General features: G+C 46.2%; 1 protein-coding gene across 3 annotated transcripts in view; it reads right to left on the bottom strand.

Moving 5' to 3' along the window:
• Positions 1–5,295: 5,295 nt before the first annotated feature.
• LOC132471180 (SLIT-ROBO Rho GTPase-activating protein 3-like) overlaps positions 5,296–23,439 on the bottom strand; it is a 34,485-nt gene continuing 16,341 nt past the window's right edge. The window contains exons 9-22 of one of the 3 annotated variants that reach the window (XM_060070290.1): positions 18,048–18,245; positions 17,848–17,932; positions 16,788–16,815; positions 16,238–16,337; positions 14,914–14,974; positions 14,261–14,338; positions 13,368–13,502; positions 12,948–13,053; positions 11,853–12,080; positions 10,323–10,396; positions 9,482–9,662; positions 7,829–7,963; positions 7,375–7,714; positions 5,296–6,732 (exon numbers count right to left, since the gene is read on the bottom strand). In XM_060070290.1, the coding sequence (XP_059926273.1) occupies positions 6,274–6,732; positions 7,375–7,714; positions 7,829–7,963; positions 9,482–9,662; positions 10,323–10,396; positions 11,853–12,080; positions 12,948–13,053; positions 13,368–13,502; positions 14,261–14,338; positions 14,914–14,974; positions 16,238–16,337; positions 16,788–16,815; positions 17,848–17,932; positions 18,048–18,245 (2,208 nt within the window). In that variant the 3' untranslated portion in view covers positions 5,296–6,273. Of the gene's footprint in view, positions 6,733–7,374; positions 7,715–7,828; positions 7,964–9,481; positions 9,663–10,322; positions 10,397–11,852; positions 12,081–12,947; positions 13,054–13,367; positions 13,503–14,260; positions 14,339–14,913; positions 14,975–15,386; positions 15,418–16,237; positions 16,338–16,787; positions 16,816–17,847; positions 17,933–18,047; positions 18,246–23,439 lie in introns of those variants that run through there. The other 2 variants (XM_060070291.1, XM_060070292.1) reach the window with 2 other exon arrangements.

Here is a 23,439-nt window from a genome sequence, read left to right as displayed (position 1 = left end):
ATTCGATTCCTGGCTGACGAGAAGAAGGAAATGGCCAGGGAACGAGAAAGATTCCCCCAGTCCAACAGGGATATAGGACGATTCCCCCAGTCAGACAGACTGGATTTTATAGTTCTATATGAATAGATTCAATTTACTAAACTATTAATCATGCTTCAGAAGAATTAACCTTTCTTGGATGGCAGATCTACCACAAGCCTCCATTGCCACAACCTCCAGATGGCTTACGACCTACGGCAACTCCTCGACTACTGCAAGCCAACAAATTGGCTCTTGCACACCAGACACGCATTTTGCTTTATTTGAGGTTTTCAAGCATCTTAAAATACCCAAATCATCGCTCCAATACACAAGTCAGCTAATGGCCTACAAGGAAATGCTGAAGCTAGTGTTAGTGATGGCGATAGAAATGGACAAGCTTGCGTGTACAAATATGCAACTAGAATTGCAAGGTTCACAGCCCAGTTGCATAAGTGGTCACAACCGTTGGATTGTAAGCAACGGTAAAAAAAAAAAAAAAAAAAAAAAAAAAAAACTTCCCACAAACTAGTCAACATGGTCAATTGAAAGCCTGTACAAAACAACCCTGGAATAGTCAAATGCAGCTTTACTGCGGATGAATTAAGCCAAATTGCATAAACATCCATGGTAAACAGTATACAAATGCAATCAAGGTTGCACTCACACTAGGCCATCTGGCCTGGCCACGGTATGCTCTTGTACATACGCCATCACGTCGCTAGCATCCAAACAATTCTACCAAACCATAACCAACTAGTGAAAAATGGAACAAAACTTTAGCACACACCCAGTGACTAATCACCTTGTCCAGGGGTGTTCCAATGTGGTTTACCAGAGGGCCTTGTGGACTTAAAGTAAGCCACACATTTGACAGAGACAGCACGGAATGACGTTAAACTAAGCTAATCTACAGGTTACTAGTGCTAGTGCAATTACATGAGCATTTTGCACAATATTTGTACTCCAATGCTACGTAAAGCAGGTACCTGCTACATTGAAGGGCAACTGTAACAAATCCTGACCAAGACCGAAAGATGGCTCTGGAAGCCACTACGGCCCACGCAGCAGATTACTGCGTGGACCGTGGTGGCTTCCAGATCAACCCTTCGGTGGACCATTCATACACATGTATTCCGTGGATGTTTTGAAGACACTGGAGTCCCATGGCACTAGATTCCTTTGAAGACTAAATTGGTATGGGGGGGCCCAAAGGGGGCCCCCCCATAGATCTTGTCAGTCATCTAACACCTGTTAAGAAAAACACACACACACACACATCACAAGATACAAATCAGCAAAGCTAGTTTAACAAACAGCGGCGACATGCATGTCAAGGTGCAAAGAGCAGGGATACTGATGGCTTGTGTCTGAGGAGACGTCAACATTTAATAAAGGAAAATAACTTTTACTCACTGCGGTGGTCTGTTTCGAAGTGCCATGTTGGTAGCAATATTTGTCTGGGCTGTTCAGTCAAATGCCCACAAAAACAAACACGCAACAACGCATACTTTCAGTTTGTATAAAGTGACAATAGTGATCTGCAATCTAGATCGAAAACTTTCAACCCTCACTAAACTCAACCTCGATTGACACAGGCCGATGCGAAAAGTAAACCAAACCCTTTGTGTTCACCTTTAATAAAGGGTGCGTGACAGGTGATCTCAATTAAGAGCTAATCAGAAAGAACACACTGATCAGCCATGAGGAGTGAGACGTTCAAAACGAGGACGAGGATTTAACGGAATTGTTACCATTCAAATTCAAATTTCTTTATTATTGGATAGGGTATGATATCAATGATTTGGGCTTTGAGTAGGCCTATATTTCTTAAATATATTTCTTACATTTTTTCACCCCTTCGCCTTTTGAATATGAAATCTATAATCGCAGTGTTGGGAACGTTACTTTAAAAAAGTAATTAGTTATAGTTACTCACTACTTGTTCCAAAAAGTAACTGAGTTAGTAACTGAATTACTCTATAATAAAAGTAACTAGTTACCAGGGAAAGTAACTATTTGCGTTACTTTAAAAAAAAAGAAAGTTCCTATATGTGAAAGATTTGGATTTTTCTGAGCAGTTTTCACTTGGCCTGAATGTGTTATATGGTTGAACTGCCCATTCAAGGCCCTGATATGCTTCCAACTGAGGCCCCGATCCACACTAACCCGGGTAAATCTACAAATGCATCAATATTCATCCGTTTAGTCCTTCCGTCCAAACTAAAACAGAGAATTCCGACGCTGAAAACGATGCTTTTCGAAAACGATCGCTGAGGTGGATAAATGTGAAACCGATGGGTTCGCGTTGTAGTGTGGACAGACGGAGGCTTTCAGAAACGATGACGTTCGATTGCCATGACACTGCCATGACACTGCCACAAGCTTGCGCTATAGACCGAGAAGCTCATCAAAAGAATGGCAGGTGAAATGCAAATGAGGATCTCTCTGTACATTGTACTTATTTATCTCCAGAAACAACTCGACATATTGAGTCAAACATAATCGTTGCTCAACGCCGGAGGCGAGCGCTGTACTTAATGTTCTTAAGTGATGGTATAAAAAAACGAAAGACGACAGTTCAAACCGTCGCCTACTTGGAGCGGCGTTTCTGGACAAGACCGGGTCGAAAATGATTAACCAGCTGATCAACTGTGAATATCATCTGATCGTGCGCCTGTAATCTTAACAGAGAGGGGTGGCGGAGTAACGTAACCATGACAACAACTGTTTATCAAAATGATTTCTGTGTGGAACGTGGATGCAAAACATTGTGAAAACGATATGAAAACCATAGTGTGGACGGTGATCTTTTTCATTGTGGATGGGCGTTTTTACATTTACCCGGGTTAGTGTGGATGGGGCCTGGATTTCAATTTGCTTGGTTGCAAAGGCTGTGGAACATCTGCCAGATACTACAGAAAATTCAAACTTTTCATCTGATTGCTCCGTACTCGCCATTTCTGCTGCTTCATCGATTCGGTTTGGTGTGTGCGTTTGCGTGTGTGTGGCGCGCGTGTCCTGGCTTGTGTAAAAACACTGGCTCCGATTGGCCACCATGAAACATGACTCTGCCTTATCTCGTTGTTAAACCACCCGGTCTCCTCACTAGCAGTTTGTGTTTGGAGCCAGCAGCCAGGGATGCGTTCGGATTACGCAGTTTATTCAATCAATTCATAGTAACGCACTGCATTTTTCGTACAGTAACGGTAACGGCGTTGTAACGACGGAAATAGTAATTAGTTAGAATACCCCGTTACTGAAATAATAACGGCGTTACATAACGCCGTTCTTTTAAACGGCGCTATTCCCAACACTGAATCTCAGCCTCTCTATAATTTGCCCAACACATATTTTATTGTTCAAATAAAATCCCATCCTTATTTTGCCATTCATATTGAATCTTTACTGTCTTTCATTGTACAACACAATAATCTAATAATTATTCATAACGCTCATAATCTCCTTGGCTGCATTAAGACGAGGCTCGGGTCAGAGCAAAGATCGGGATCCACACATGATAAGGGATAAAGTTATTTATTAGAATAAAGTAAGTATCATGAAATCTGTAAAGGGATTAGTGTAGTGTATGGAAGATTAGAAAATGTGCGATTATATGGTTTGGACAGAAAACCAGTACCAAAATCACAAGGACCGACCGAGCCAGAACGGAGGAAACTTACCCAGACAGACAAAACAAATACTGGGAACAACAAACCATCTTTACCATGTTGGAAATACCCAAACAAAATGCAACAAACCAAAATGTTGCTTTTACGCATGTAACGCATGTACGCGCCTCATACGCGCGTAAACCAATGGTTCCCTATGGAAAAATTGCCGATTTTATACGCGTCTATACAGTGGACCACTCTTAGCCGACACGGTATTATTATTTTTAACTCTAGTCAACTATAACTCCTTACAACATATAGTTGTAGTCCGTATTCTCTCTTAATAGTGTGTGTGTGTGAGAGAGAGAGAGAGAGAGAGAGAGAGAGAGAGAGAGAGAGAGAGAGAGAGAGAGAGAGAGAGACGGTTAGCATTGTTCCCCAAAGTTCACATGGAGCCAGCCAAACAAAATCACAAAACACCAGCCAGACGAACTGCCTCATTTAGTACTTCATTTCGTAGGAAGAAGCCTTAACGGTCCAGCCATCTTATCCACGTGCTTGTGGGTTAATGGGTTTGTTTTTGCTATCACCAGTATCCATGGCGATAGAAACGAGAAGAGGGCATACATAACCTTTCTTGGAAAGAGCAAACCTCTAGGAAATTCATAAAAACATAATGAGACAGCAACTCATGTTCTACCAATATGCTCATAAGTAGATGTTGGTCTTTATTAAATTATGATCGTACAGAATGACAGACATGTCCAATGGAAAAGACAACAAAGTAATTATGAATGGTCATCTGTAGACTGATGCACTTAGGGGCTATGAACCATCAAGTCGGGCCCCAGGCTCAGCTGTTGAGTCCTCAGTAATCGTGAGAGCCTTTTAATGCAAAGGTCTTTTGAACCCCAGGAAATCAGAGCCAGAGTCCTGGCCTTCGCTGGCTGCTGGAAGGGCCCCAGGCGAAGGCCCTAATCTCATTTTATTCTCGCTTTCATCGCAATGAGCACACACCTAAATGGATTAAACCTGAATGGGCTGTCCGGTAGCAAGGCTCAGACAGGCCTCAGACATCCATCCCCACTCAGTTAAAAAACACCACTCTTATTTCTGTGGAGTTAATGTAGCAAGGCTTTAATTCAACTGTTGCTATATTTTTGCAACTTTTCTGTTCATGAAATAGCAGTTACCAAGGTTAAGAATCGATCTTGGACCATTGTCTTCCAGATGACCGGATTTGTTTAGGTTTTCACACATTTTAATTTTTTTCTACAATTATCGTAACGAATGAATAAAAAAATCGACCTGTATTGTACCAACTAGATACAACAAAGCGTTGTAGTATTATGGCCACTAGGGGGCCCTAGAAGGTCATTCGCAGTGCTTGTTGAGTAAGTATCGGTCCACTAGGGGGCGGTATGGAACAGATTCTGAATGCTTTCATTACTATTCTCATGAGAGTCATTGTAACACAAACTCCACACCACCGAGCCCCTACTAAAATGTACGTGGGTGGTTTCATGCATTTTTTAATGTTGAGGTAAATTGTATTTAACGGTGTTCCCTTTTTATAAGGGTCTTTGTTTCTTGGTGTTCAATCAATATGCTAATTGTTTATTCAAGATAAATAGGAAATACAGAAGGAGAGAGAAAAACACACTGCAGATTTCTTGCATTTATTCTTGTTTTGTTAATGTTTGTGCGAGGAGTACCAAACGCGCTACACACGCTATAGACCATAATATATCCTGTTCCTATGGCACAGTGTTATTTGTACAATATAAGTAACCTTTAACAGTACGCTTCTTTCCAGTTAAACGTGCCTATTACACTTGAAAGAAGAGGATTATCCTCAGGCTAAATGACACAACAGCAATAGTAAACAGTCCCCACATGAACGGCCCCAGCCTGACTGGGCTCTACCGAGCCAGGTTCCACTGAATCTCTGATGTGCTAGAAATCTTGAAGAGTACAACTTGATCAAAATGCAGAAAACACAGAATTTACCAACGCTGCACGATTGCCTATAGTTTATATGTGCATTAGTCTTTTTTTTTTTATGATAAGAGCAAGTGCTAAATGTTTCTTGAGGTAATATATATTATCTAAAGATGGTAAGATAGGTGGATTAAGATAGTGCTGAGATGCCCGGGCCTAGCGTGTCTGTGCACGCCGCCGCGAGGTACGACTACTATGTTAAAATGAGATGTTTTGGCCGGCTGAACGTAACACAGTAATAATAATAAAGTACTTTTCCAGATAGTCCCGTTTCCATCCAGCATGGCCCAAGGTAGTCTTGAAAATGTCTAAATGATCATATTCTCATCCTTTGTGCTTAAAAGTCACTGATAGTCCACTTACTTGGTGTCCTCCTATAGTCCATCCCCATCGACAACACTAAATGAGTACCCATTTGTACCAGTGTGTGTGTGTGTGTGTGTGTGTGTGTGTGTGTGTGTGTGTGTGTGTGTGTGTGTGTTCCCGGGCACCAGCGAGGTGTTACACATCGTGTTGGCTGGTGATCACAGGGAGAGGAAACAGAGGGGAAGGGTGTGGTTCTCCTCACAACCTCGGCTCCACATCGTACATGGGGGGGCCCCTAGACCCCCCCTAGAACCCCGGCCCCTAGACACACGCCTCACTCCCTCTGCTTGTCCGACGAGGACGAAGAGGTGGAGGGGGACGGGGACGGCGCCTTGGGGAACACCCGATCCGACGAGGCGATGCCCGGACTCCCCAGGCCGGAGGAGCTGGAGCTGCTGGAGCGGTGGGGCCCCGGGACCAGCACGGGGGCCGGCCGCACCGGTCGCACCGGGGGGGGCCTCAGGGGCGCGCTGGGTCGCCGTGCCGACAGCGCGGGTTTGAAGGTGCTCATGGTGGTCTCGGAGGAGGAGCTGCTGCTGCTGCTGCGGCGCTGGACCGCGTCGGGGTCCCGGATCACCATGGTGTGCAGGGGGCTGCTTGGGGCCTCGGGCCCCCGCGGGTGCTTCATGGGCTCCAGGGTGTCCAGCACCACGTCCGGAGCGTGCTTGGCCACGTTCTGGCGCTCCAGCTCCCGCAGCTCGTGGAGAGCCGTGTTCATGGTCTTCTCGATGTCCTGGGGGAGGAGGGAGATGTTTAGAAATACAGTACTTTACAAAACAGTACTGTACAATACACTACTGTACAATACAGTACTGTACACTACAGTACTGTACAATACTGTAAACCTGCTTCTTTGGTGAGAGAGTAACTCGTCACTCTAATAATATAACATAACGATAACGAAACATTGCACTAAATAATGTCAATATGTTGATGACCTGATATTGCAATTCCTTGCTATGCATTATTAATCCACCAAATTCAGCAACTTTCAACAATTACAAAAGATTAAGTGAAGTAGCATAACAATCTATTCAACGTCAGTAGAAAACGTTTGGTTATTTCTTCGCGGTGAGCCCTGCTCTCAACCCGCCCAAAGGCTCGTGCTCAGCGTTTATTTCCGAATGGAAAAGTAAAAAAGCAGAAGAAACTCTTTGGCCCGTTGCGTAATCTAACCCTAACGACTCCACTTTGAGTCGGCGCTGGCTCCACGTGGTGGAAACATCACCCTGGACACACTGCGCTCTTTAACGACGACCTTGCTAGCCTTCACATGAAGCAGAACACACACACATGAGGCAGAACATTCACGGTCACATGTCGCAGAACACCGTCACATGACGTAGGACATACGGCGTCACGTGACCGCCCTCACCTCGGCCAGTGCCTCCGCCTCCAACGCCTTGTGGTCCCCCAGGCTGCCGTGGCGCGTGGCGCTCGGCGAGGACCTCTGAGAGGACCGCTGGGAGTGGCTGTCGTAGAGCGCCTTGCGGTCGGGGTGACCCGGGCCCCCGGCGCCCCCGAAGGTGGCCAGCCGGCGCTTCTCGGGGCTCTCCGTGAGGCCCCGCGGGACCCCCATCTTCAGGGGGCTGCAGGGGCGCGGGAGCACCCGGGGGGGGTGGGGGTCCAAGGCCCGCGGGGGGGTGTGGTGGTGCTCGGACCCGCCCCGGTGGCGAGGGGTGGCGGCCGCGCCCCCGTCTGAGCGCACCCTCACCCTAAGGGGGGGAGGGGGGGTGGAGGGGACGCAGGGAGGATTTGAAAAACGTTCGATTGTTGTGTTTTTTTTTGGTGGATTTTGAATCGGACTGTCTCAGTTCGTAGGTCCGTACCTTCCCTGCGCGGCTTCGTAGCGATGCTCGGGCGTGTGGTCGCCCCTGGGTGTAGGTCTCAGGTCGTCATGGTGATGAGCGCCGCCGGGCTCGCCGTCGGATCGGTGCGTGGCGCTGTCTGAGAAGGCGTCATCCCTGCAGACACACACACACACACACCTATGAAGAACTAGGAGGGTAAATGAAGAAAGCCGGGTCTATCCTTAGCTTCAGGATCTCTCATCTAATGAATCATTAATAGGCTCCTTAGCAACCTTCATTTAAGACTTGCCGGGTTCTCTAACAGTTTAGTTTAGTTTATTAGAATCCCCATTAGCCATTACACTTGGCAACAGCTACTCTTCCTGGGGTCCACTTTTAACAAGACAAACATATAATAAATCAACAATACACAAAAACAGGATAAAGAAGATAAGAAGAAATTAAAAAACAAAAACAATGTACAAATATTACATCATAGAGAGGGTAAAGAAAGACATCATACATAGGTAAAATTGTGTGTGAAGTAGCAAGTGTGATGTTTCACAGCACCCCTCCAATAACATTACATAACCTGCACACAATGACCGATATTGACAAGTCTAAATAAACTATTGTAAATTATTAAAATGGACTTTGAGCTGTTTTTTTAAAGTGTATTCTAACCTTAACGTCTATGATTATGTGAGGTAAAGAGTTCCATATTGACATAGCTCTGTACATAAGTGTTTTTTTCATTGCATTCGATTTAGGCATGGGCACTGTAAAACGTTCCATCACCACCTGCCTGGTAGAGTAGTTATGTCTTACTGGTGTAATGAATTAATTTGTAACAAACAATAAGGTTTGTTGCTAACACAAATGCTCCTAAAAAATGAAGTCAGACCAGCTAGCAGTCTTTGTTCTACCGTGAGCCAAAATAGGCATTTATGCATATGTGAAATATTAGACCCATTTCCACACTGCAGTGCCAGGCGCTCCGCTCTATTTTGGACTAGTTGTAGTTTTCTCAAGTCCTTTTTTTTTTTCCACACAGCAGGACAATAGTCAAGATGGGACAGAAGTTAGAACCAGTGGCTGGATAACCTGGACCACAGAGGTTGATGTTAAGAACACTGCACATCTCCTGATTTTCGATAGTCGACCCTCTCCCCATTTTCTTGGTTATGTTGTTTATGTGAGTAGACCATGACAGATGACTGTCCAATGTGACACCGAGCAGCTTTGTTTCTTCCACCTCGATTTAGTTCTAACGTATATTATAACATATATGCATTTAGTCTTTAAGATGTTAAAGACCATTCTGTTATTCTTGACAGTTATCTCACTATCAAAAGATTCTTTTTTAATCCTAATAAGATAAAATAAGATAAGATACAACTTTATTAATCCCCCGTAGGAGAAATTTGTAATTTAATCTACATGAGATCTGTGCATAAGTAACCGCTGATCTAACTGGCATTGTTTTCATCTTTAAAAAGTAATAATTACCAAAGAGGTAGTATGATACAATTATTATTAGTAGAGTCGTAGTAACTGAACCTGTTCATTCATAAACTCAACAGCACCCGCTACACAAAACACATTTTCTCCATCATCCTATCCAGTCAGACATCGGACAACAGGATGAATGAACCCAAGCTGTGGGCTTAGAAGGAGGAGAGTGGCGCCTACAGGTCCTGCACCACGATGTACTGGTGAGGTATCAGGCCGTCCACGCCGTTGTGCCGGCCCTCCCACCAGTCCTGGGAGGCCCGGTGGTACAGCAGGAGGGACGCGCCCTTCTTGAAGGACAGCTCGCGGGGACTGCGACCCACGTAGTCGAACTTGGCGATGGCCTCGCTCTGCTCCAGCTCTGCGAGGACGAAAACACAGACTCACACTCTACCCCTGGCCCCGATGTAAAGCTACACGGTAATGCTTATTACCGCGTTAACTAATGGAAATGAAGGGTTCAATTTGTGCACCCTCATTGTAAATTGTTACCCATATCGGAGCTCAGTTCAGTGGGGAAGAGATGATAGGACTTGAATGCTGTTCTACACGTCCGTTGGGACGTACACAACACTAATATTAGTATTTGCATACCAATTAACTCGCGATAACTGACTAAAGGTTCTGCTACAGGATCCTAGTTCACCCCTCATACCAATGTCCTAGCTAGGGAGGATCTGTTGCAGCAGGTGAAGCCTCTGGCCATGTTTATGCTTACCTAAGACAGCAAGACTCAACGAGGCACCCAGCAGCAGGCTATCTTCTTCAGTGACGCCCTTATATGGACAAACAATACATATTGTTCTGTCTCCCTGCCTACCCCCTATTCCTTTATAACCGGTGTATCTTCCCCTTCGTAATTTGCAGACCTATGGGTTTGTCATCTTCAGAGTCTAGTAACTCTTGTTTAATTTAACCTCAACTTAACGCTTGTTCAGAGGGTGAGCCTGAATCTTTTTCCAACAGTCAGCGTTGCTTCCCATTCACCCCTTTTGCCAGACCCGCGAGGATCCCCCCTCACCTTCGTCACTGCTGTTGGGCCCGGTGCCGTTGTCTACCTCGTCCAGCGCCCCGGGCTCACTGTGAGGGCTCTCGCTGAAACACACACAAAACACACAGGAAATGGGTGAGGAAGAAGCGTTTAGAGAGAGAGAGAGAGAGAGAGACAGAGACAGAGACAGAGACAGAGACAGAGAGAGAAGAGATAGAGATTCTGAGCCCAAATGTCACACAGTCTACCTAGGGTCATCCCTGATCGAGATGCCCTAACCCATACCTGCTCCTTAAAGACATAAGATCAGATAAGATAAGTGAGCACCTTATTGATCCAGATCCGGGGGCCTTTGGCTGTTCACATCATCAGTGAGACAGGCCCAAATAGGTCTGGTCACTAATGAGCAGGATACTGCGGCTAAAAGCCTCTACTAAATAGACTATAGAGTGGCGGGATCCTGACTAGACAGTGGTCATGCCGCATCACTCTCCCATGACCATTGACACTCACTCACGCGATTTTGAATTTTTGTGTCATACGATCACCAAACTAATATATATATATATGATATATATATTATATTTATTTTATTCATTAAATGTTTTATAGAAATTGCATAACAGTTGGATACATATTTCAACATAATTTCCTATTTTAATGTTTTTTGAGAGAAATGCTGAATAAATGCATCGCGTTTTCAAACTCGAAAAATAACCGGGATTGGATTTTTTTCGATTTCACCATTCCTCCTCCAGCCCCCAGGACCACAGCCTCTCACCAGTCCTCCTCCAGCCCCCAGGACCACAGCCTCTCACCAGTCCTCCTCAACCCCCCAGGACCACAGCCTCTCACCAGTCCTCCTCCAGCCCCCAGGACCACAGCCTCTCACCAGTCCTCCTCCAGCCCCCAGGACCACAGCCTCTCACCAGTCCTCCTCCAGCCCCCAGGACCACAGCCTCTCACCAGTCCTCCTCCACCCCCCAGGACCACAGCCTCTCACCAGTCCTCCTCCACCCCCCAGGACCACAGCCTCTCACCAGTCCTCCTCCACCCCCCAGGACCACAGCCTCTCACCAGTCCTCCTCCACCCCCCAGGACCACAGCCTCTCACCAGTCCTCCTCCAGCCCCCAGGACCACAGCCTCTCACCAGTCCTCCTCCACCCCCCAGGACCACAGCCTCTCACCAGTAGCCGGCTTATGCCAGACCTCATCTCAATCCACATTGAGATGAGGTCTGGGAACCACACATTCATTTTCTCGTATTTGAGGCGTGGTTTACGATTGCCCGGAGCCGTTTATTGGGCGCTACGAATGTCTCTCACATGAGTCTGTACGTAGCTCATAGCCAATCGTATCAATTATACCAGATGATGTATGTAGAGTGACAGAATTTCGATGAGGAAGAAGACGATGTGTGTGTCGAATAGACGTCGTTGTCGTCTTGCCGTCCCTCCCCGTTCTGTGATTTGTTCCATGGATCCATGGAACCCAGGCTGCCTAGCAGCGCGAAAGGAAGTCAAGCGCAAGGCAGCATGGGTATACCCAGGCCAACTCACCAGTACTCCTCCACCTCGGCCATGCACTTCTCGTAGACGGGCCCCTCCAGCTCCTGGTGCCCGGGGAAGATGGCCTCGTGGTGGATGAGGATGGTCTTGATGACCTCGTTGACGTGCGCCTGGCAGCCCACGGGGTCCTGGTCGTCGGGGATGGGCATCAGGGTGGGCCCGAAGCAGGTGGCGATGTTGTAGGGGTCCATCATGTTCTCGTCGCTGTATTGGGACAGGCTGGGGGGTGGGGGCGGGGGGGGCGGGGGGAAGCATGACACTTTATTTCAGGGTAAAAGAAGCCATGAACCTTCTTGAGTTAATGAGTGATTATATATTTTGTTGTTGTGAATCGCACCGTCTTGATGACATTTCAATTTCACTGTACTCTTTATTGTGCAATGACAATAAAGAGAATTACATTACATTATTCTATTCTATTAATGCAGTAATAGGCATCATTAATAGCAGAAATAGAATCAGCAAAGGGGTTAGGGTTAGGGCTAGAGTTAGGGCTTACAAGAACACCATAAGTGAACAACATGGTTTTAACGATTCATTTGTACACCCGTAGTGTAAAGAGCTACCAGCCACACGTAATAAATGGATAGTTCCATTCCCTAATTCTGGTTTGCTCATTAAAGTACAGCATAAGTGCAATAAATAGTAACCACACCTGTGACCACATAACAACAGATTTTGAGGATAAATGCGGCACCACAAAAGTATGCTGGCCTGTGTTGCTTAGCAACCATTCTTTTTGCAGTCTTGAGGAACTATATCGCTTGCTGGAAGAAAATTGTTTTAAATACACAATCACAATTTATGTTGTCTTGTTTACGACCTTACTACGACCTTACTGGGTCGTCTATAGCCACCGTTTTATAATAGGCAACGAGCCACTTGAGACCGGGGTGTAGCTGGCTTCGCGTCGTGCCTGACAATGCCCCTAGCAACGCCTAGCTGTCCTCAAATCACTGTAGATCAAGGCCCCTGGTGGCTTAGCGCTGGCGCAGAGGGCGGTGAGGTGAGGTGTTACTGTTCCACCACGAGAGGGATTCTGGAGAGGGGGTTTCAGGGTGACGGTGGAAAAGAGAGAGCGCTTACTGGTTCAGGAACGCAAACAGGTATCTCATCACGATGATGGCGGGACGCGAGAGGGTCACCACCAGCTTCTGGAGGTGGCGCGCCCGCTCCGCACCTGACTCCAGCTCTGAACGAGAGAGAGACATAGGGAATGACACACAGAGAGAGAGAGAGAGAGAGAGAGAGAGAGAGAGAGAGAGAGAGAGAGAGAGAGAGAGAGAGAGAGAGAGAGAGAGAGAGAGAGAGAGAGAGAGAGAGAGAGAGAGAGAGAGAGAGAGAGAGAGAGAGAGAGAGAGATCAAAGCATCTTAAAAAATCTGGGTAACTTTGGATAAAGTATAGAATTACTGAAAATAAATGCCTGAATACAGTCGAGGTAGAAAGGAGGGAATGATCCCAGCTGGGCGTGTCAGATAACAGCGTTGTGTTTGGCTTCACTCACTGGTTGTGGAGATGAATTCGAGGAACAGCTCCTTGGGGAACAGGGGGTTCTCGAGACCCCTGAAGTACAGCTTCAGGACCCCGGCCACTGAGTTGATGTCGTGGTCGCTCTGATCGTCCACCAGGGGGTCCTCTCCTGAAACCGGCCCACAAGGTCAGTGGTACACAGGGCTGCCAACCTACACCTACACCTACACCTAGACCTACACCTAGACCTACACCTACACCTAGACCTACACCTAGACCTACACCTGCACCTACAGTGCTGCGGTGTTCAGGCCTTTGAAGGAGCCGGTGATCTACACGCCGAGTGCAAAACAGCTGATTTGCAAAAAACTTGAATCTTGGCCCACGTGTCACAAGACAAGGTTTGCCAAAATCTTTTTACATGATTCTATTTTCATCAGTCAGCATCAAAAGAGAGAGGTCGAATGAGAATGCTGATTTGCACGGCTCCAATGCTGTTGCTGCGGTAACCACAGTAGCGCCACAGTAATATGTTGGCCATTTAATGTGAGGACAACAGTTTGCATCCTATTGTGGAGCTTTGGGGAGCTTAGCAGCATCTGCAGGAGGAAGATAGGAGGGGGGCGTGGCTCTCGGGACCCAATTAGAATAGAGGTGACACGTGTTGTCAATAACTAAATGTCACCAAAAAATAACAACTTTAAACAGAAAAACAGAAACTTTGTGTTTGCGTTTCAAAGGCTCACTATTAATCGGAGAGTACGATACGATGAGCTGCACATTTAGCGTAAATCACATTGGGGTCCATTACTGCGGTCATGTGACGGCTGTTTATTTCTCCAGGAGGGAGCGTGGCTTGTGCTGTTGTGGACACAATCTAGTTTAGAGGAGATCAAGGGGAGATGGGCCCGGTGTTCAGGGACTGACCTCGCTCAAATGAATTTTTAATGTCATTGACTTCGACGTGGGATCCTGGAACACGGAAAATTCCCTGCTGCTGCAGACCTGCAGAAGAGATGCAGGGCATGAAACATGGAGAGAGAGAGACACACACGCACAGGGGCTGACGCACGCTATATCTTCACATGCCACGCACATACTGCATGCACATGTTCACACACACGCTACATTCACGCCCGCCCTGTACACACCAACATACTACATACATGTACACCCACAGTACATCCGCACAGGCTTGCACACACACATACTACATCCACACATGCACAAGCACATACTACATCCACACATGCACACGCATATTCTACATCCACACATGCACATTCTACATCCACACATGCACGCACATACCGCATTCACGTATGTGCACATACGCAACGTCCGCCCATGCATGCACAAGCACAAACTACATCCACACATATATGCGCATATACAGACACACACACACACACACATCATCATTACATGCACGCACATACATACACACACACACACACACACACACACATCAAAGGGGAATGCACCAAACTGCGAGAACAACAGCGAGAACAGCAAGAGGAGACAAGAGACAGCAGATGAACGGAGTCAGTGTGCGGGACGGGACCTCAGCAGTAGCCTACCGTACAGGTTGATGTATCTCACGCAGCTCTCCACCACCGCAGGTATGGCCTGCCCTGTCTCCTGAACACCGGGTGACAAGAGCGACCGTCAGAAGCTGTATCGCCTCAGTTGATCAAAGGGTGCCGAAACAACGACACTGTAACATGAGTTAAATGTGTGTGACACATGATCCACGGAGACATCGTCACGCCGGCAGACCACTTTATCCACCGATTGATGAACCGTTAACAATACATATTGTAGCAAAATATCAATGAATACTAATTTGATAAATGTGTGCACAAAATAAGGCACATCAATACGGTTAATGCACGTCTGAATGTGGTTAATGCACGTCTGTGGCCGAATAAAGCCCAGACAGAGTCCAGACAGAGAGCTGAAAGGAGCCAGACAGACGTACAAGTAAAGAATGCTATTCCCAGCACGCCCCCACCCTACTGCTTAACCAATCAGAGAGAGAGAGAGAGAGTACCTGGCTCCTGGCTCGGACATTCCTTCTCCCCCTGGGGCGGTGTCACAGACAGAGAGGAGAGACAGACAGGGGGATAGGGAGACAAACAGGAAGAGAGGCAAGAACCAAAACAGGTTAGACGAAAATAAAGACAAGCCCCGGTATTAGAGAGAGAACAGCCCCAAACCACCAGGCAGTCGAGGCAGCAGCAGAGACAGGGGCAGGTGGGGTGGAGAGGTGGGGACCGTTCCAGCCCCCCACAACCAAAGGCCTGTGACTGTTGGACCCCACAGAGAGAGCCTCATGTTATTGATCTCTGTGAGTAGCTTCCAGCCTCATCCACACGTCTCTCTCTCTCTCTCTCTCTCTCTCTCTCCGTTTGATCCCACTTCACCGTGCTTGTGCGCTGCTCTCGTTTGTTTGCTCAGCCAGACGCAGGCTGATGACTGGAGGCTGAGACAGAGTGAAGGGAGACGGTTGAAAGCAGACCAACGCCCAGCTTGGATGCACTGTTCTGGAGGCGGGGGGGGGGGGGGGGGGGGGGGAGGGCTGTTTTTGTTGTTTTATTTGCTTCCAAGAGAAGAAAAAGAGAACAGTGTGTAGTTCTCTGAAAGACCCCAGACTGAGACAACAGACGGTTCCACCAGAGGAACAATTCAAAATAAATAAAGATGTGAACTGGGGTAAGAAGGGAAGAGGTGTGTGTGTGTGTGTGTGTGTTTGTGTGTGTGTGTGGGTGTGCGTTTGTGCGTGCTCTCATGTTGGATAAGAACAAGGATCCCCAGATTGCCCAGGAAAGAGGCTCAGCTCCGAAAACATTCCCAGTGAAGGAAGATGGGAGGGCGGGGGGGGGGGGGGGGGAGGGGCAATACCTGAATGAGGGTCTCCATATTGCCGTTAAACATCTTACACCTAAGAGCGCTGGGCCTAAACCGCCGGGCTCGGAGTGGGTTAAGGGGTGTGAAGGGGCTCCTGGGGAGATGGTAGGGGAGGATTTGTACACTGAAATCTGATCACATCATCATGGATAAATGCATCACATATTGAGCTTACATTTCAAATCCTACAACAAAACATTGAAATGATACCGTCGAATGACGTCCGGTTGATATATTTCTGTGAATAAAAACACCTCTTTTTTTCCACACACATGAGCACGGCAGTCAGCTCTTATCTCGGGGGATTCACAGGCTGAGAACACAGCTGCATCCGGGGTTTCACGCCGTCGATTCGTTAGATACTACAGATCGCGACGTTCGGACCATGCGACATAAACGAACGATAATTGTCATCATCTCGTCGGAGAGATGCCGCGTGACGGAGGGGGGGAGAAACGATAACGCCAGCCTCGCTCGGGGCGTCGGTGATGTCATCCCCGCGGACTGCCCGCTCTATTGACTCCCTGCTCGCAGGGCGGCTTACCTTGTTGTTCCATAGTCCGGCCTCTCCCCTGAAAGGAGAGGGAAGAGAAGGGAAGGCAGAGGAGAGAGGGAGAGAGATTAGTCAACGGCCGTCTGACAATGGGCCCGGGGGTGCGGTGTGGTCGGGTCAGGGGGCGGGAACAGGGCCGTACAGGGAGTAGTGTGTGTGTGTGTGTGTGTGTGTGTGTGTGTGTGTGTGTGTGTGTGAGTGTGTGAGTGTGTGTGGGGGGGAGGGGGGGGGAATAGGGGGTTATTGTGGGGCGGCAGATGGAGAACGGGGCAAAAATATGCCGGGTGTGAGGGAGGAAACGGGACGTCTATTCAGACCTGCTCGGTGGTGCGAGCGCCCATGACTGCCTTTGACTCAGTGCCAGGCAGCGGCCATTCAGCGGTCGCCCCTAGAAACCGCATTGGTGTGTGTGTGTGTGTGTGTGTGTGTGTGTGTGTGTGTGTGTGTGTGTGTGTGTGTGTGTGTGTGTGTGTGTGTGTGTGTGTGTGTGTGTGTGTGTGTGTGTGTGTGCTGGGTTGGTTAAGTGGGTTTGATTTATACAGTACAATGATTTTCATCACTTTAGGCTCGGCTCATTGAGCTCATAAACAACTCACTGTACTTCGTACATCACTGGGGACCGTGTTGTGTATGTGTGTGTGTCTTCAGAGTGTGTGTGTGTGCGTGTGTGAATGGGTTGATGACTGTGGCATGGTGTGTAAAAGAGCACACAAAACTATACTTTCTCCCAGTCATCACTAATCCTCGGGCCCTGTCGATGTTTTTGCATGATTTCGAACTTTAATAAGATGTCGTGTATGCATGCGTGCACACCCACAGACCACGTGATGACGCACGCATGTGTGAGAAAACGTCATGTGTCATGACATTGGGAAAAAAGTTATCTCTCAAATGAGGGGGCTTTGTGTGACGAGCAGCCAATACAAGATCACTCAGATCACAATCCGAAATCAAACCAAAGTACAGACTACAGCCGCCGCCAGCAGCCACGCGGTCTGCCCCCCCCCCCCGCCCCCCCTCGCTCACCAGGGGAAATCAAACTCGCTCTCACCTTCTCCGAGGGTCTGCTTCAGAAGGTCGTGTTTGGCCTGCAGCTTCACGATGAGGTTGCTGCCGTTCAGATACTCTTTGTACTTCTGCATGGGAAACAGGAAACAGGGCGTCGGCACACACAGGAAGGTGACCGCGCGACGAACCGAGCGTGTCTCTGATCGCTCTGACTGGGTGAACTGGCCGAAGAGCGAGTCTCACCGTGAAGTAGAAGCCCTCCGTCTCCTGCTGGTTGGCGCGCCTCTTGGCCACGTTGGCCTTGCTCATGGACGAGTCGGAGGAGGCCGACTTCACCGACTCGGTGGACTGGCTGTGCTGGAAGGCCTCGGACACGTCGAAGTCCTCCACCGTCAGCATGTCCTGCAGGGTCTGCATGGTGGCGTCCAGAGTCTTCCTCACCTGGGGGATCGGAGAACGTTAGGCGAAAAGAACCTCTGTACTCATAAGCGCCGCACGGGAACGTATGGATAGAGTAGGGCTGTGCAATTAATCCATTTTTTTATCGATTTCGATTTTTGGGTTAGGGTTTCGATTATTATTATTATGTATATATTTTAAGTATATTGGTTTTATGAATTAAATGGTTTAAGGAAATAACACAGCTACATTTTTGTACATTATTTTCTATTTTGACATTTTTGTCTATTTTTTTAAGGGGACATTTCTTGTTGAAATTTCTTGTTACAAAGAGTGTTTTTGGAGAGGAATGCTGAATAAATGCATAACTTTTTCAAACTCAAAAATAATTGTTTGAATAATCGTGATTATTTATTGACCCAAATAATCGGGATTAAGATTTCTTCCATAACCGAGCAACCCAAGGATATAGTGGAGCTTAATGATAGCGCCGGTACCCACAGATACACAAGGTTACCCCTCTGCCACCCCTATCTTGCACACCGGGAGCCGGGACATTAATCCCTTGCACCAGGGGTTAATCGCTAAGGGAACGGGAGGTGTTATCAATCACACGGTCGCCTCTGATGAGGGCAGGGCCGTAAAGTTGTGAGACAGGATGAGACGCAGGTGGTCAAAGTGACTCACATAAGAGGAATGTAATATCTCATTTGAATAGAATGATGTAATATATGTAGTCTTAATAGTTTTCTTAATCGTTCTGAATAAACATTTTTGACCAAGTTTTGACCAAACATAGGCCAAAACGTTATATTTGTCAACGATCAATATTCGAATATTTAATCGATTTATTTTTTTATTTTTTATAACTTTGTTTATTGGAGCACATCACATCAAACAATATAAATCTTGTAAGCTACATGTGTGACCATCAATGTTTTTTTTTTTTTTTTTTAAACCAACACACATTAAGGAAAAAAATGAAATAAAATGAAAAACAAGACAGTATTAACAATAGTACTAATAATAAATGAAAACAAAACAGAAAACCCACCCTATATCCCACCCCAAGCTGGTTCACCTTTCTCCATCAATGTATCCAATAACTTGCACCTGTGCATTGACACTGTTGCAACAGTACAGCAGAAAAAAAATAAAAAGTTATAATAATGAATATACAAATATATATATGCATATACAGTAGTCTGTCTAAGAGGTAGGGGTCATGGCCACATTATCAAAATATGAGAGGAGAGGCTGCCATGTAGTGTAGAATTTCCCACTCGACCCTCTAAGCGAAAATTTGATCTTTTCTAGCTTAAGGAATGACATTAAATCAGTCTCCCAGGATTTATCTGACGGGGGTTTTGGTGACTTCCAGTGTAGAAGGATACATCTGCGGGCAATCAGAGAGGCAAATGCTAAAACATTTAGCTTCCGTTTGCTAAACTCAGAGTAGTTAAGAGGGACACCGAAGATAGCAATGAGTGGACAGGGAGTGATATCTATATCTAGAACCTTAGATATAATCTTGAAAAAGTTCTTCCAGAATCCCGTTAGCTTAGAGCACAGCCAGAATGTATGGGCTAGGTCAGATGGGACAAAGGCACATCTATTACAGGCATCGCTGGTGCCAGGGAAAAACTTTGCTAATTTGGCCTTACTGAAATGTATTCTGTGTAGTACTTTGTACTGTATTAAGTTAAGACGGGCGCAGGATGAGGAATAGTTCACTTGTAACTTTGCCCTGACCCACCAGGAGTCTTCAAATTGGATCCCTAGCTCATTTTCCCATTCCTGCCTAATTTTGACAAGCGGAGAGGGGTTTGATTGAAGGATACACGTGTACAACTTGGATAACCTCCCCTTCAGGCTTTCAGGCCTATCAAGAACTGTTGGTAAATCCGCAGGCAGAAATGGGAACGTGCTGCAATGGTCTTTAACAAAACTGCGTAGCTGAAGATAGCGGAAGAAGCTGCTTTGGGACAATCCATGCTTATCTGACAGACTCTTAAAGTCAACAAATGTTCCATCTACAAACAGATCTCGGAATGATGCGATACCTTTCCTCTTCCAAAGTGTAAATGCAGAATCAAGTTTGGAAGGTAAGAAAGTATGATTATAGCAAAGTGGACCAAGGAGCACGAAATTATTTAGTTTGAAGTGTTTGCGGAACTGTGTCCATATTTTCAAGGTTGACAAGATTACAGGGTTTGAAGTAAAATTTGTGGCTGAGAATGGCAAAGGGGAGCACGTCAGAGCCACAAGTGAGGAGGTGCGGCAGGAGAGGGATTCCATTCTGCACCAGCCTAACTCACTCTCATACCACCAGCTGAGTATTTTTTGTATATTTGCTGCCCAGTAGTAAAACATGAAATTAGGCAGGCCCAGGCCACCCTCTTGTCTTGCTGATTGCAGAGCACTTCTATTAATCCTGGCAGCCTTGCCTGCCCACAAGAATGGGAGGATAATTTGGTCAAGCTCCCTGAAAAAAGACTGTCAGGAAGAGAGGCGGACCATCTCTGTAGGTCGGCTTTTATCTTAATCAATATTTTGCCAATGTTATTCTTATGCAACCCTTGGAATGAATTAGTAATGTTAATCCCTAGATATTGAAAATTTTCCGTTGCAATAGTGAAGGGTATTTGTCCCTGTGTCAGTGTTGTGGCTTTAGAGTTTAGTGGGAAACACACCGTTTTTTGGAGATTGACTTTGTAGCCTGAAAATTTACCGAATTCCTCTAGCATCTGTATTATTTTATTAGCACAAGTGGCGGGATCTGTTATATATATTAGTAAATCGTCCGCATACAGGGAAACACGATGTTCAATATTCCCCCGTCTGATACCCCGCAGATATGCTGTCGTTCTCAGCAGAATGGCTAACGGTTCGATAGCAAGGGCGAACAGCAGAGGTGACAGTGGACACCCTTGGCGGGTTCCGCGGGACAGGGGAAAGTACGTCGAGTACTGCCTATTTGTGTTAACAAATAGGGCAAGGGGCGATGAGTAAAGCAGGCGTATCCATGAACGTCCTCCCAAACCCAAATTTTTCCAGCACCCTAAACAAGTACCCCCATTCCACCCTGTCAAAGGCTTTCTCCGCATTTAATGAGAGCACCATTTCAGGTTTCCCCTCACTGGACGGGGCAGAGACAATGTTTAATAGACGTCTTATGTTTGATGACAGCTGACGTCCTCTGATGAAGCCAGTTTGATCCTCAGAGATTATTGAGGGGAGAGATGTTTCCAATCTTCTCGCAAATGTTTTTGCTAGTATTTTAACATCAACATTTAGGAGTGATATAGGCCGATAGGAACTGCACTCTGCAGGATTCTTGTCCTTTTTAAGGATAACTGAAATAGAGGCCTCAGTCAAGGTTTTTGGCAGTGTTCCTGTAGACAGGGAATGATTATACATATCTAGTAATAGAGGGGCTAAGAGAGTGGAGAATCTTTTATAAAATTCGGGCGGCAGCCCATCAGGCCCCGGTGTTTTCCCATTGTTCATTTCCTTAATACTTTCACATATTTCCCTCAAGGTTATTGGTCGATCTAGTGACAACTGCGTTACAATATCAACAGTTGGTATGTCTATGTTATCCAAATATTCGTCCATGTTTGAGTCTATAGGAGGGGGTTCAGAAGTATAAAGTTTAGAATAGTAGGCTTTAAAGGCCGCATTGATCTGCACAGGACACGTTGTAAGACCAACCGGCTGACCAATAATTTGAGTGATGTGTCGTGATGTCGCATAGTGTTTGAGCTGGAGGGCCAGCAGTCGGCTTGCTTTGTCGCCATATTCATACAACATCCCTTTAGATCTCATTATACTTCTTTCTGCATTCCCTGTAGAGGTGAGATCAAACTCTGTTTGGAGATTAACCCTTTGCTGATGCAGCTCTGGAGTAGGCTTTATTGCATATTGCCTATCAACCTCAGATATTTTACCGGTTATGTCTGTTTGTGTCTTTCTGCGTTGCTTATTAGAGTAAGAAGAGTATGAGATGATTTGTCCTCTGATGGTGGCCTTTAGGGTTTCCCAAAGCAATGAGGAGTTAACTTCTTCTGAGTTATTAAAACACAAAAAGTCTTCAATAGCCTGCGTTATAGTAGAACAGAACACATCATTGGACAGTAGCGACGTATTGAGCCTCCATTGCGGGGTCCCCACTGATGGAGAATCAAATCTGAAATCTATTAACACAGGGGAGTGGTCTGATATGACTATTGCCGAATATTCAATGGAATGAATAGATTGTAATAATTCTTTATCGATACAAAAATAATCTATCCTTGAGTAGGAATGATGTACATGCGAGTAGAATGAGTAGGCTCTGGTGTCATCATGTAGGAGTCTCCAGGGGTCACCACTTCCATAATCCTCCATGAACGACTGTAGCATTAATGCCATTTTCGACAGTTTGGACACTCTGGGGCTTGAGCGTCCATTACACAGTTTAGGTCCCCTCCAAAAATTAAACGATGTGTATCCATATTCGGAATAGCGGATAAAAGCGTAGCCATGAATTCAGAGTCATCAAAGTTAGGAGCATACACGCAGACTAGTGTAACGGGTAAATGGGATAGTCTGCCCGTAACAATGATGAAGCGCCCATTGCGATCAGGCACTATACCCTCTGATATAAACTGAATTTTTTTAGAAACTAAAATGGCAGCCCCTCTGGCTTTCGAGTCAAATGATGAATGAAATACTTGTCCTACCCACGGGCGCCTAAGCCTTGTATGATCACTTATCTTGAGATGGGTCTCCTGAAGGAAGACAATGTCAGCCCTATGTAGTTTGAGATGTTGAAAAACCTTTGCCCTCTTAACAGGACCATTTAAACCTCTCACATTCCATGAAATTAATTTGACCTGTAGCTTATCCTTCCCACCTTGACCATCTATTCCAATCATGTAGGTATACTAATGTACATAACTGAAAAGATATGATAAATAAATAAAGACAGCATATTAAACCCGCTGCACACACAACAGATACCAACATTTGTATTCAAAGGTGACCAGTACTCTCCCTCCCAAATCCCCCCCCATAAAAGAAAAAATGACGAAAACAAATAAAGAAATAAACCCAGCAGCATTAGAACAGTCTGCCGAAATTCTTCAAAGCCTATGCTCGTCCTTCCGTGGAAGCGAGCCGCAGGTCTACTCTACAGTTCCACTCCTAGTAATGCAGTATCTACTAACTTTATCCAACACAAGAAGGGTGTTTC

The sequence above is a fragment of the Gadus macrocephalus genome, chromosome 13 (genome assembly GCF_031168955.1).
Source record: "Gadus macrocephalus chromosome 13, ASM3116895v1".
Lineage (NCBI taxonomy): Eukaryota > Metazoa > Chordata > Actinopteri > Gadiformes > Gadidae > Gadus > Gadus macrocephalus.
The sequence above is the reverse complement of the archived record's forward strand: the minus strand, read 5'-3'. Positions and strand labels throughout refer to the sequence as shown.